The 15,305-nt window shown below is 39.5% G+C and overlaps 1 protein-coding gene across 2 annotated transcripts in view; it reads left to right on the forward strand.

The window, feature by feature from the left end:
- enox2 (ecto-NOX disulfide-thiol exchanger 2) overlaps positions 1–15,305 on the forward strand; it is a gene marked incomplete at its 5' end in the record, with an annotated part of 205,629 nt that overhangs the window by 143,735 nt on the left and 46,589 nt on the right. For both annotated transcript variants that reach the window (XM_036126918.1, XM_036126920.1), the window contains 3 exon segments: positions 3,464–3,670; positions 9,684–9,917; positions 14,736–14,948. In XM_036126918.1, coding sequence (XP_035982811.1) covers positions 3,464–3,670; positions 9,684–9,917; positions 14,736–14,948 — 654 coding nt within the window.

A 15,305-nucleotide genomic window follows, 5' to 3' on the forward strand; every position in this document is an offset into this window, starting at 1 on the left:
ACATAACTCTCTAACTTGTTGGGCTCATCGCGAATTACAAGGACACTTGCAGCTGAAGATAATAAAGTTAAACCACTTCCTGTTTAACATGCGTTTATTTCATTACTACACGTCGTTTCTTTAAGGTATAAATGTTGTAATTTATACCTTAATTTAAACATCTTTAAGATTTAGAATTGGGAACAAGGGTTTTAAATATGGATTTAGAAAATGGTTTCCCAATATTATTAAATATTTTCCAGCTCGGAGTGAGGACCACTCTTGTGCAAACTTTGGTGAAGGAGTGGACAATATAAAGACATGGATAAATAGGCGTTAACTTAGTCGTTACAAAGTAAAAAAAAATAAAAAATAAAAAAAAAGCTATTTAATTAATTTCGAAATTCCACATTGACACACGTTTCTCTTATTTTTCTTCAAGAGTAAAAGTTTAATAGCGTTTCTTATAGGGTAAATATTGCATTTGATCAATAAAAAAAAATCAAATCAGATGCTATATGGATGATAAAATCAGCTATTAAAGGATTATAAGGTCAAAAAACAAACAGTACTGGTTAGGATTCATCACCTACAGCAATGCAGGCTTAATTGTGCACCAGCCGTTATGTATTTGGTCAGAAAATGTGTATTTCTGTCAGAGACATGAGGATCCACTCAGAATTGGGGCGAAGAATTTGAGAGAAAAAAACTACTTGTGAACATCTCAAGCATCCATCCATCCAGCGTGTGTTTCTCCATGCTCCATATTTAAACCCATAAAAAAAAGATATTCATATTTTTAAAAGCCGTTTTGTTGTTCGACTTTCAAATTAATGCATCTCCAAACTAAACATGTCACGCAGAAACCTGACAATGTCATCCGAAAGTTACCTTGCAATGCCGACTGACTTCTAAGATGCTTCTTATTTTGTTTTGCAGAATTGGATCCGCCACCCTGTTGAGAAATCCCTCCAGGTTGTTTTCATTCACCCTGTTGCTACTCAGATCTCTCTGCTGTAGATGAGGGTTAGACTGAAGATAAGGCTGTCACTTTATTTGGGTAGAGAAGCTTTTTGTGCAGCAGAGAATTGTACAAAAACAAAAGTGTGACCTGCGTCTGCAAGGAAGAAAATATCAAGAACACAATGGTTTGAATGAGCTACAAACACTTTGATTGTGACCCATTTTAACACAATCGTGAAAGAAAAACGCGCCGCCTGTGTTGCTAGAGCCAACGTACCAAAGAGGTTCCCAGTTAAAATATCTAAATGAATCAAAATTACCCCACTCACCCCTCATTTCCTATAAGCTACACATGGGATATTGAGCCAAAATCAGCCTATTTCATCTCAGAGTATTGATATTTCCTGGGATGGGAGCAGCGGTATCTGAGAGTGCAAGGCCCTTTTTTTTTTTAGCAGATATCTAGAAATACAGCATCCTCGGCGTTCCGCTGATTATTCGGTTCACTCCTCATAGACCTTACTAATCACATTCATCATGGATGAGAAGCCTGATCTATTGTAGATTAGATCAGTCAACACTCATCTGTGTTGAATAAGTGATTTCTGCAATGCGGGGCACCTTCCACATGAGAGGATTCACAGTCTCATTGTTTCCAAAAGGATTTCATCTCCATGCTTGGGATGGTCTGATTTTAGCATTTAACTAAAAACAACTGATCTGAACATGTTACTCCCAAGTTATTTTTTTTTAGGTCAAAAGTGCTATGTTTTAAATGTGAGTTTGTGGAGTTTTTGCAGCTTCAACCTTTAAAATTTGGCTGTTTTTTTTTTTTTTTGTTTTTTTTAAAGGTTTTCCCTTTCATGATATACAGATTAGTTTCTTGTATTTTAAAAATTGTGATGTGTCCCAATTCATATTTACTTTGAATCTTTTGGCATTAATGTGGTCCCTTTTTAGGGCATCCTTAAAGAGTACATAATAATACATCTTTACAGTTTTGTGCATTGAAAAATGTGTAAAAATGCACACTTAAGTACAAGGCAGGCAACAATACGGTTTGATGCCGCCACGTATGGAGCACCACCCTTAGGCTATCAGTGCATAGCCAAAAGTGGCGGGTTAAGGGGAGGAAAATGTTTTTGTTTGGCTCCTACAGAGGGGAGACATTGATGTTACAACAGCTAATATTCCTGAGTAAACATTCAGGACGAATATTTAAAGAGAGCAGATATTCTTTAAGTGACCAATGTAGAGCAACAGACAGCAAACTTTATGCTCACAAACAGCACCTGCTGTCGCCTCTGTGGTCCGGCTGTTGACTTTTCTGAAGCTAGCCATCATAGCAAAGGGATACATTGTGTTGTGTCCTCATCTCCAAGTTGTGGATTATTCTTTGCCTTAAATCCTAGATTCAAGTATAATCCTGGGACAAAAAACCTCTCCAATGCAGAAAACATAGATCTCATCCATTTGTGTAAATGATCCTTGTAGAAAAATTGCTCTCTTCATTCAACACACACATTTGACATATTCCTGGTTTTAAAAAAGGTCTATTTTTCTCTAGAAAATTAGTTTGTTTATAGCCATGGATTGGCAGGCACCTAGACTGACAATATAAAATCACGAGAAGATAAAAATCCCATATAATGTCATTTGGCAGGTGACACACCTGAAACAGTGGTCTATCTACTATAGACCCATCCATCTCCAAAATCATAGTTTTTCAAGATTCAGTTGTAAATTTGCTAAGTCGCTTGCAAAAATGGAGAAAAAAAAAGATATATTACATAGACATTAATAACTGTACGCTGAATCAACATTTTTATAGACATCAACTATTTTGTCGATTTATTATGAACCTCCATTCAGTTAATTAATAGGCTTTATATTTATTTATTCATTCATTCGGGCACGCATTCATACTTCCCAGGTTAAAGCACGTCGTGGCTCTATGAATTTTCTTTTTTTTTCAATTAGAATAAAAGCGCTTTTATTTCCTTCTGAATTAATAAAAGACAGGAAATCCACCCTGGCAATCTCCCTATTGGCAAAATGAGTAATGAAAACAATTGCTGCCATAGCGCATATTGTTTTCAGCTTCTCAAAGAGCATAACTCACACCCAAAATTAGATTTCACTTTTGCTCAAATGGCTAGATGGTTTCTTCAGTTTGTGTATTTCATTTTTATTAGCTCTGCATAAATGTCAATGGGCAGAATTACATTAGTTTGTTTATTTATTCCAACCTTCCTTGTGTTTATTTCTGTGTGGTTCACAAAGCCACACTGTGGCGTCGAGTTTAAAGCCAACGGTAGGCTCTCTTTGTTGCACAGACTCCTCCTGTGTGGCCATGCATGTTGGATCTGTCTTTAGGTTTGCTCTCAAACGCTAAAAAATATGACCACAGGAATCTGCCTTTGGCCAACTTGGGTATGCTTCAGCCTCGCTCCAGGAGCCAAACACAGAAAAAATTTACATTTTCCACATGCACTGACTCTATCTTTTTAACTTTGAACAGACCTACCACCTCCAGCCACAAGAGAACGCCCCCCAGGTTGCAAGACTGTGTTTGTCGGCGGTCTGCCAGAAAACGCCACCGAGCAGCTCATCATGGAGGTCTTTGGACAGTGTGGTGATATCACGGCCATTCGCAAAAGCAAGAAGAACTTCTGCCACATCAGATTCGCTGAGGAGGGGACGGTGGACAAGGCGCTCTTCCTGTCTGGTAAGCTTTCATACCTGTTAGACCTTGGCTGTGCTTAATTTGGTGTTTATTGAACACTAAATGAGCCCTTTGCTGTCGTTCTGTCTCACAAAGTCCCAATCACAGCCCTGGACAGAAGTTGACTTATGATAAATTTCTTTTCTAGAGTTCAACAGTGATCCAGTAGCAACTTCAGTACATCAAAAACAAGTTCCAGATCCACACGTTGGCATTTAGTGTGAATTTTACTAAATCATAAAGGTTAAGAATTACAAGCTTAAATATATACATACACCTCCAGTCATTTTTGTATATATGTCGTTTAGCTAATTGCGGAGAAACCACATGCTTCTGGTTGCCATGAGCATGTTTCTGGCATTTTTCTGGGTGGATATTTCGCCACTCTTATCAGAAGTGGTACAGCTCATTTGGTTTCCTGGCATAGACCCGGGTTTTTAATCATACTGCGTACATTTTCAGCATAACTGAGGTCTGGGCTTTGTGAAGCACGGTGCCTCCTAAAACTAGCTTGTGTGCTTGGAATGTGTGTCCTTATAAGTTTACACAGTTGTGTCGAATATTCAGCCATCTGACCTTAAACTGTTACCCTCAGAAGAAATCAATGGCACATGCATTTTCATTTTTAGTTCACCTTTGATGCAGTTCAGATCAATCTGGAGCATTTGAAACTGGCTTTAAATGCTGAAAGATCCCAAAAAGCTCTTTTCAGATTCATTCGCGACCTTCAGAGAACATACCCTCGATTTAAATTACTCAAGGTAAAACGCCTGAGCTAGTCACCGGTTAAAAGTACCTGGGATTAATTATTAATTAGCTTTCTTTTAAAGTTCATCTTTAACGTTTGAGCTCCAAATTAAGGGTGAAGCTCGGTTCCTGTTACGGAAACAAGTCCCGTTTCCCGCTCTGAGCTTGAAAACTGTAGATAACAAACCACTTTTCTGCATGTAGTAGGATGGTGAAGTTATGTGCATGTGCACTTCAACCAGTTGCCTACAGTCCTAGACTCGGGTGTACCACTGAGATGTATGAACGGTTGTTCAAGACATGATTGAACTGTTTGGCCTCAATGACTGACAGCTAAATAGACCCTGAGCTTAGTACCGTGTTCTTAGGTCAGAAAGTCTCACTTAGACTGGTTCAAGGATCCAAGGAAAGACTATTAGATCTAGAAACTATGCTAGCTGTTAAGCATGGTGGTGGTAGAATCATGCTGCAAGTGGAACTAGAGCTTGGCTCATACTGGGGTGAATACTGAAAGAGACTACCCTCAGATTCCTGTACTTCATCACAAACTCACGCTTGTTTGTTAAAATTTGGACATGGTTGGGAGCGCTAATGGTGCGTTTACACCGAACGTGGTTTCTGCAAATTTTCCACCCGCACCGCGCTGTGTTGGCCGCTGGAAGGAGCCTCTATCCGCTCGTTTGTTGAAGTCAACAGGGCGGACAGGGATTTTACCGAGTGATATTTAATCAGGAAAGCCAAACAACGGCGCCGGCGTCCCTGCGGGTCCACCAGATCCTCCAGAAACGCTCTCAGTTCAGCGAGTCCAGGAGGTAAGGCTGGTTTACGGTCGCTTCCCGTGGTGCTTCAGTCTGTCCAGGCTCCAAAACTGTAATCCCGCTTCGGGGACGGATCACCTGTACAACAGAGGTAACAACAGCAGGAGATCAGAGAAAGTGGGCAGAGAGAACCTGAGCGCAGATGCGACGGCTGGTCGTGCCCCACTATTGATCTCAGACAGAAGCAGAGAGAGCAGTGTGCGAGAAACCTTTCATATAGGGATAATATGTAACCCCCCCCCCTCCCTACGTTTGTGTTTACAGTCTAGGTCTGTGTAGAGCTGGGCCTTTATTGTGTCTCTTATCTCTTATAAGGATAAGAAATTGGATAAATTCCAATTAGTAATGTCTGAAAACCCCACAAACTGTCAGGGTTGGTATTTTAGCTATTTTCTCCACTGTTGGTTTCTTCAGAGCATCAATAAATGTCAATAAATACCTAAATATAATTAAATGCTGTTACTGTGTGCAGTTCAGTGATAAAAATGACATTATTAAATGTGGTTTTAAGGACAGTATGTGTGTTTATGGGGCTATGATTGAGGAGAAGACACAGGCACAAAGTTACCTAAAAGTACTACAAGAAGTCGGTAATAGTCGTTTATCATGCCTTTTATCGTTATCACACTAGTACTGCAGTATATCACGATAAAATTTAAAGTCTATATCGTCCACCTCTAGGTCTGTGTCATGAAATAGTCAGTTTAAATGAACTCTATCATTTCTGCTAAGAAGAGTGGTTATTTGAGCCTGTTTGCGTAAATTTATGTAAATGTATGTGGATGTTTAGATGTTTTTGATCATGATTGTTTTTGGAATAGTGAAAACTTGCTGTGATTCATTTTCTGATGACATACAGCCGTGGTTGTTGTGGCACATTTAACCCAAGAATCAACGTTTTAAAGTTTTAATGAATTAAATTAGCAGCTACTTGATAGACAAACGCTTCACTGCAAAAACAGACTAAACTTAACTAAAAAATAAGTTAAAATTTTCTTGAAATGAGTGTATTTGTACTTTATTTGAGTAGGTTAATAAGTTAATCTGCCATTGGAATATGATTGTTGCACTTAAAATGGAAGAAGTCATCTCCATCAACTTATTTCAAGTGCATTTCATCTAATTATCTTATTTTAGGGGTAAAATTACTCTTTCCATTGGCGGATAATCTTATTTACCTGCTCAAATCAAGGACAAATACACTCATTTGAAGAAGATTTTACTTATTTTTAGTTCTGTTTTTGCAGTGTTGGCTGACATATAGGCGTATATTAGAATAAAAAAGGAGATCACAAAGCACCTGAAAACCCCCACTGTGACATCTTTTAATACAGGACACTGATGGGGAGAAGAGTCAGAGTTTAGTAAGGAAAAACATGATTATTAAGTTTTTAGAAATATCTCTTCCAGTCATCTGGCTGCACCTTGCGTGTTTTTATCTCATCTTCATTTTCAGCCCGACCAGTGCAGAGATCCTCATCTCTCTGTGCAAACCGATGACCGCTCACTCCCACTTTAAAAAAGCCCACTCAGATGAGCGGCCCTCAGAAATATTCCCACCATTATTGCGTGTGCGTACAAATGCATGAGAGATAGCGAGCTTGAATGAGAGATCCCTTGATTTCTGCAGCCTCTCTTCTTACACTGAGGTGTGGGTGCAGAGGTCCATATATTAGAGCGATGACAGGGCTGTGTAGTTCCCCCATAAATAATCCCCCACCCACACACACTCAGGGAGAGCCTGTGCAAACAACAATACCCAGGAATGACACACACCCAGGCAGCTCCAGCACACCAGCACCTCCTCGTATGAAATATTGAAGCAGTGCAAGATTAAGAGTCTGAGGCAGTGAGAGCAGACTGAAGTAGAAACTCCTGACTTTTTCGCTTATTTCTTTTTGCTGTTATTGTTGGCAGTCTTTTTTTTTTAAATACACTCGGATCGTTCAAGCCAAGTAAATCACATAATGGAGCAAGATTTTGATTCAGTCCACATCATTAGTGAAAATTGTGTATAAAGTAGGTGTAAGGAGAGAGTTAAGGGGGGTTGAGGGATACTCTGGTCTTACTGAGCTTGTTAATCGTTTCAACAACAGCAATTAGGCATTCACAGCGGATGGCCACTCGGACCAAATTGGCTTCTGCTGGATGTTTATGCTCCTGAAATTGTAGTCATTTCTCTCCACTGTGTCCACGTGCTTGCTCAGGTTGCCACAAAGTCAGCGACTTGGCAGAATCAGCTGAGGTTGAAATCGATATGTAGCTATTTACCAATATGCATTATAAACTAAAATTGACTAGACTGAAAATTAAAACTGAGATTAAATTGAACTGAATTTTAATGGCAATGGATGAGATTGCATTTTATTATACATTTTTGTCTGATTTGTTTTTCCTAAGTATCCTGTGATGACATTTTTTTTACAAATTAAACTAGTAGTTATTATACCACATTATAAACAGTTTACTGTAGCATTATTTCCTCTGTTTGGAGTGGAAGTGTCAAAGGTGTGAAGATAAGTGCCTTAACACATAAAACAAGAATCAAGAGACTTTATTGTCGTTATGTAACCATGATGAAATTGTGTTAAACACCGGTTTAGAAGTCACACACATAACACAGACACAACTCAGGGCATAATTTAACGTTCAAGTTAAATGCATTCACAACACTTCCCAAAGCTTTGGGAAAGAAGCTGTTTTTAAATCTATTAGTTTTTGGTTTAGTATTCCTGAATCATTTTGTCTGAAGTGGGACAAAGTGGGCGGGATCTGTGGCTGTACGTCTGGCCGTTTTCTGGACTTGCGCAGCATAAACTGTGTCTAGACCTTGTAGACGGCATCCCACAATCCCCTGTGCTGACCTCTCTGATCCAGTAACCTTTTAGCTTTAAAGGACAATATATCAAGATTTTTAAAATATCGAAATTCTAATAAGAGATATAATATGAGATTATGTTGTTTATATCAAGAGGGTCAATGTTGTGTTGCAATACTTACTTCTATGTATTGTATTGGGTTAATTTTCAGCCATTTATCAAATTTATCTACAGCAGTTTGTTTTAAAAAAAAATCTTCCTTTGACAAAAAGCTTTGATTCAGAGATGCCTTTTTGTAATTACTTTATGAAAAGTAAGACATATCGAGATATCATATATCGGCATTCAACCTAAAAATTTGAGATACTATTTTTTTGGTCCATATCGCCCAGCCCTATTACAAGTCCATAAAAGACTGGAACAAAGTCCATACTCGCTGAGAAGTTACTAAGGACTACACAAGTTTTCTCAGGAAAACAAAAAAGAAAGAAATTAATTAAGTGTCATTAATTATTCTGCAGATGTCTTTAATCTTGTATGTACATTTTGTAACATTGGATTTTTCATAGTATTTTATCTACAGAAACTTGGATTAACTTTTAGCATCGTTTCTGTACTAACATCTAATTTATCTCAATGTTTCTTTTCCTTCTTACCCACCACAGGGACTGCAGATGGAAATTAGCTAAAAAGCTAGAATGTGGTGCGAGACATTTTACTCTGTTAGAGATTAATGTGTTTCTGTGCATTGTTCATGATCAAATAAAAAAATTAAATATGGTTTAAGCAGACTGTGCATGCAGAAAACTCAACTCAAATATCTCACAGCTGAGAGTAGAGAGTGGAGCAAACTTTCCTGAGACTGATGTCTTGTTTAATGGGTAAAATAAGGTTATTTTTAGTGTTAAAGTGGGATGAAATTGTTTCCGTTTCCAGAGATTATCGGATTAGACATTGATATGTGAATGTTTTTTTTTAAATAAAGGATTAAATATTTAATGGGATTTCCGAACTTTTCAATCATGGATGCAGCTACGGACAAAGCCGCAGCGGTGACGGTCTTTAAAAGACTTAAAGTCTTTACCGCGTGTCCCGAAAAAGCAGCAACATCCCTCGTTTCCGTCAAGCCTGAAATCTGTCAGCGATTCTCGTTCTCATCGCTTGATGTGGTTGTTTTCTTTTTTATTTTTGCCTCAAAAAATAAACTGTGCAAAGCATTTTTAACCTAAAAATCCGAAAACAATGTTTTGACTGGAGGATTTACTGCTTCTCTCTCCACAGAAAACCGAAAAGCACGAGTCTGTGATTTAAAATCTATGATCCATGAGAGTCAGAGTTAAAATGTGAACTGTGGAGGAGTTGGAAGTGGGAAGCCCAAAACGTAGAGCTCAGAAAATCTTGCCGTTTCCTCCACACGGCTCCGCTATCAAAGGGTCAGAACATTGAAAATGTGCCATCTCCTCACCAGGTCTGTTTTCTGGGGAGATCTTCAACACATGAAGTCTGTTTTTACGTTGATAGACACAGTGGAAATGCGAGGGGGTAAACAATGCCCCCCCCCAACTCCTCTCTTCCTTCCTCTTTTCTTGCTTTTTCTGCCTAATTTTTAAGTCAAACTCATATCTTTCCTAGGGTATCGAATCCGTTTGGGCTCCAGCACAGACAAAAAGGACACGGGCCGGCTCCACGTTGACTTTGCTCAGGCCAGAGACGACCTGTACGAGTGGGAGTGTCGCCAGCGCATGTTGGCCCGGGAGGAGCGTCACCGGCGCAGGATGGAGGAGGACCGCCTGCGGCCGCCCTCCCCTCCTCCCATTGTCCACTATTCGGAGCACGAGTGCAGCCAGCTGGGAGACAAAATCAAAGGTAGAGACGGACGCTGGCAACCTGTGTTACAAAACACTGGAAACAGTTTATTCACATGGGGGAATATTTTCAAAGCCTTTATCTGACGAAGCAGCAGGGTTCCTGCACGACCTAGAAAAAAAAAGGTGAAATCTGTTTTAGATATGTTCCAAGTCTGGATAAGCAAGGGGAAAAAATGAGAATGGGGAAAAATGTGTTTTACTTTATCTTGTCTTTCCTTATGTTTTCCTTCTTGTCTTGCTTCTTTGTATCCTTCCTTCCTTCCTCCTATCCCTCCCTGTATCCTTCCTTGTTTGCGTCGTTCCATTCTCCCTCATGTGCTTCCTATTTTTCCTTTTTGTGACCTTTCCTTTCCTTATGTCCTTCCTTTCTTAGTGTACTTCCTTCTTTCTTTGCCTTCTTCATTCCTCGTGTCCTTACTCTCCATCTTTCCATCTTTCCTTCCTTCCTTTATTGCATTCTTGTTTTCTATCTCATCTACTTCCTTATTTCCTACATTCCTTCTCTGTCCTTCTTTCCTTTTTTCCCCTATGTCCTTCCTTTCTTAGTGTACTTCCTTCTTTCTTTGCCTTCTTCATTCCTCGTGTCCTTACTCTCCATCTTTCCATCTTTCCTTCCTTCCTTTATTGCATTCTTGTTTTCTATCTCATCTACTTCCTTATTTCCTACATTCCTTCTCTATGTCCTTCTTTCCTTTTTTCCCCTATGTCCTTCCTTTCTTAGTGTACTTCCTTCTTTCTTTCCCTTCTTCATTCCTCGTGCCCTTACTCTCTGTCTCCATCTTTCCTTCTTTCCTTTATTACATTCTTGTTTACTATCTCATCTACTTCCTTATTTCCTACATTCCTTCTCTATGTCCTTCTTTCCTTTCCCCCCCCTATGTCCTTCCTTTCTTAGTGTACTTCCTTCTTTCTTTGCCTTCTTCATTCCTTGTGTCCTTACTCTCCATCTTTCCATCTTTCCTTCCTTCCTTTATTGCATTCTTGTTTTCTATCTCATCTACTTCCTTATTTCCTACATTCCTTCTCTATGTCCTTCTTTCCTTTTTTCCCCTATGTCCTTCCTTTCTTAGTGTACTTCCTTCTTTCTTTCCCTTCTTCATTCCTCGTGCCCTTACTCTCTGTCTCCATCTTTCCTTCTTTCCTTTATTACATTCTTGTTTACTATCTCATCTACTTCCTTATTTCCTACATTCCTTCTCTATGTCCTTCTTTCCTTTTTTCCCCCTATGTCCTTCCTTTCTTAGTGTACTTCCTTCTTTCTTTGCCTTCTTCATTCCTCGTGTCCTTACTCTCCATCTTTCCATCTTTCCTTCCTTCCTTTATTGCATTCTTGTTTTCTATCTCATCTACTTCCTTATTTCCTACATTCCTTCTCTATGTCCTTCTTTCCTTTTTTCCCCTATGTCCTTCCTTTCTTAGTGTACTTCCTTCTTTCTTTTCCTTCTTCATTCCTCGTGCCCTTACTCTCTGTCTCCATCTTTCTTTCTTTTCTTTATTACATTCTTGTTTACTATCTCATCTACTTCCTTATTTCCTACATTCCTTCTCTATGTCCTTCTTTCCTTTTTCCCCCATGTCCTTCCTTTCTTAGTGTACTTCCTTCTTTCTTTGCCTTCTTCATTCCTCGTGTCCTTACTCTCAATCTTTCCATCTTTCCTTCCTTCCTTTATTGCATTCTTGTTTTCTATCTCATCTACTTCCTTATTTCCTACATTCCTTCTCTATGTCCTTCTTTCCTTTTTTCCCCTATGTCCTTCTTTTCTTAGTGTACTTCCTTCTTTCTTTGCCTTCTTCATTCCTCGTGCCCTTACTCTCTGTCTCCATCTTTCCTTCTTTCCTTTATTACATTCTTGTTTACTATCTCATCTACTTCCTTATTTCCTACATTCCTTCTCTATGTCCTTCTTTCCTTTTTTCCCCTATGTCCTTCCTTTCTTAGTGTACATCCTTCTTTCTTTCCCTTCTTCATTCCTCGTGCCCTTACTCTCTGTCTCCATCTTTCCTTCTTTCCTTTATTACATTCTTGTTTACTATCTCATCTACTTCCTTATTTCCTACATTCCTTCTCTATGTCCTTCTTTCCTTTTCCCCCCCTATGTCCTTCCTTTCTTAGTGTACTTCCTTCTTTCTTTGCCTTCTTCATTCCTCGTGCCCTTACTCTCTGTCTCCATCTTTCCTTCTTTCCTTTATTACATTCTTGTTTACTATCTCATCTACTTCCTTATTTCCTACATTCCTTCTCTATGTCCTTCTTTCCTTTTTTCCCCCTATGTCCTTCCTTTCTTAGTGTACTTCCTTCTTTCTTTGCCTTCTTCATTCCTCGTGTCCTTACTCTCCATCTTTCCATCTTTCCTTCCTTCCTTTATTGCATTCTTGTTTTCTATCTCATCTACTTCCTTATTTCCTACATTCCTTCTCTATGTCCTTCTTTCCTTTTTTCCCCTATGTCCTTCCTTTCTTAGTGTACTTCCTTCTTTCTTTCCCTTCTTCATTCCTCGTGCCCTTACTCTCTGTCTCCATCTTTCCTTCTTTCCTTTATTACATTCTTGTTTACTATCTCATCTACTTCCTTATTTCCTACATTCCTTCTCTATGTCCTTCTTTCCTTTTTTCCCCCTATGTCCTTCCTTTCTTAGTGTACTTCCTTCTTTCTTTCCCTTCTTCATTCCTCGTGCCCTTACTCTCTGTCTCCATCTTTCCTTCTTTCCTTTATTACATTCTTGTTTACTATCTCATCTACTTCCTTATTTCCTACATTCCTTCTCTATGTCCTTCTTTCCTTTTTCCCCCCTATGTCCTTCCTTTCTTAGTGTACTTCCTTCTTTCTTTGCCTTCTTCATTCCTCGTGTCCTTACTCTCCATCTTTCCTTCCTTCCTTTATTGCATTCTTGTTTTCTATCTCATCTACTTCCTTATTTCCTACATTCCTTCTCTATGTCCTTCTTTCCTTTTTTCCCCCTATGTCCTTCCTTTCTTAGTGTACTTCCTTCTTTCTTTCCCTTCTTCATTCCTCGTGCCCTTACTCTCTGTCTCCATCTTTCCTTCTTTCCTTTATTGCATTCTTGTTTTCTATCTCATCTACTTCCTTATTTCCTACATTCCTTCTCTATGTCCTTCTTTCCTTTTTTCCCCTATGTCCTTCTTTTCTTAGTGTACTTCCTTCTTTCTTTCCCTTCTTCATTCCTCGTGCCCTTACTCTCTGTCTCCATCTTTCCTTCCTTCCTTTATTACATTCTTGTTTTCTATCTCATCTACTTCCTTATTTCCTACATTCCTTCTCTGTCCTTCTTTCCTTTTTTCCCCCTATGTCCTTCCTTTCTTAGTGTACTTCCTTCTTTCTTTCCCTTCTTCATTCCTCGTGCCCTTACTCTCTGTCTCCATCTTTCCTTCCTTCCTTTATTGCATTCTTGTTTTCTATCTCATCTACTTCCTTATTTCCTACATTCCTTCTCTATGTCCTTCTTTCCTTTTTTCCCCCTATGTCCTTCCTTTCTTAGTGTACTTCCTTCTTTCTTTCCCTTCTTCATTCCTCGTGCCCTTACTCTCTGTCTCCATCTTTCCTTCCTTCCTTTATTGTATTCTTGTTTTCTATCTCATCTACTTCCTTATTTCCTACATTCCTTCTCTATGTCCTTCTTTCCTTTTTTCCCCCTATGTCCTTCCTTTATCCTCCCTGTGCCCTTTCTATCCTTCCTCCCTACCTGTGAGTCTGTTGGATTTTCCACCATTTGGGATAAATTCACAGGGAGACTTAGCGTTTTGAAATTGGTGTAAAAGATGCAGAACCCTGAAAAGTTGACATTAAGGAATCATGGAGTCCTGGTATAGCGTGTGTGTTTGAGCCCGGAGGATAACGGGTGTCTTACAGGTGAGCCAAATGCAGTCCAGGGTGTCGCAGGAACAGTCCTGAAGTGCAGCTCTCAGCTCCAACAAAGCGTTTCCAGTTTTCTAACAAACTGTGGGAACTCCTTCTAACAGAGCCTGTTAAACATCGTACAAGTGGATCCCGGCGACATGCTCCTCGCTTATCTCGTCCTTTTTTTTTTTTCGGTTTTCTCTCCTTAGCTCTCATTTCTGCCTCTTTACAGCGTTCTGTCGACTTGCTGCCTGGATGAACTTGTTTCTCTAATGAGCAGTGGCACTTCCAGGTCTCAGTCACAGTGGCCTGATAACAACATGGCTGCGACTTTCTGCCTCTCCACCATCTGCATGTGTCTTTTTCAGCGCTCCGCTGCCTGGCCTTAGCAAAAAGAAAGGAAAAAAAAAAAAGAAATAAACTCAGACACTGTGCTGTTTCAGCCAAGAATTTGTTTGTGATCTCTCCGGGCTGCTGTTGGGAGCAACACAGTCATTTGCTGCAGATTTCGGTCTCCTTTTTTTTTTTTTTTTTACCCTGAGGGGGAAAGAGATCTTGCTGTTTTACTGCCAGTTTGTATTACTGTACTCTAAACTCAGTTACTCTCTATGATGATAGACCACCTGCAGTAGAAATTGGTTTTATAGCCTACTTTGCCTCCAAGTTGTCATTTTAGTCCATGATGTTGTTTTGTTAGCAAAATATATAGCTGAAATGAACAGTTTCTCCTTGTAGCACAACAGAGCTGTAATTTTTGTGTTTATTCAACCTTTAACTCCGTTTTTTTTTTTTGTATTTTGCATTTTTTTTTCACTCAACAATAGAACATCGTGAAACTCGTAATTTCGTCCTAAGAGCTTCGAATAGCAGTGTTTCATGCCAAATAAATGTCATTTTTGGGAGCAGGCGCCCAGCGTGTTCCCTCTTTCATTTATTCCCTCACTTTCCTTTTGTGCCCAGACGACGGCAAGTTTCCAGAGGCCGTGCGCGTGCTTCTCACCTGGCTGGAACGGGGCGAGGTCAACCGCAGGAACGCCAACAACTTCTACTCCATGATCCAGTCGTCCAACAGCCACATCCGCCGGCTCATAGGCGAGAAGAGTCAGCACGAGAAGGAGATGGAGGAGGCCAAAGACAAGTTCAAGACGGCTCTGGCTGGCATAGTGGCTCAATGTGAGTGGATACCATTACCACTCTGACAGTTTCTCATGTTGTAAAATCAGAGTTCAGTGTGTTTTATGGGGATTTTATGTGATTGAGCATGGAGGAATGTGTAGTTTTGAAGTGGAAGGAAAATTATTCATGGTTTTATTGGGGGGGGTTTCCCCACATATACAACATTTTACACAATTTCTGTTACAAATCTGAATTTGTGCATTTGTTTTTAGCCCCTCTGAATCAGTACTTTTTACGAGCCATTACAATTACATCATTTTGGGGTAATTAGAGGCATCACCCTACCAGCTTTCCATACCAAGAGACTGAATTTCTACCCATTCTTCTTTGAACAATACTCAAGCTTAATGAGAT

Source organism: Fundulus heteroclitus, chromosome 23 (genome assembly GCF_011125445.2).
Source record: "Fundulus heteroclitus isolate FHET01 chromosome 23, MU-UCD_Fhet_4.1, whole genome shotgun sequence".
NCBI classification, from domain to species: domain Eukaryota; kingdom Metazoa; phylum Chordata; class Actinopteri; order Cyprinodontiformes; family Fundulidae; genus Fundulus; species Fundulus heteroclitus.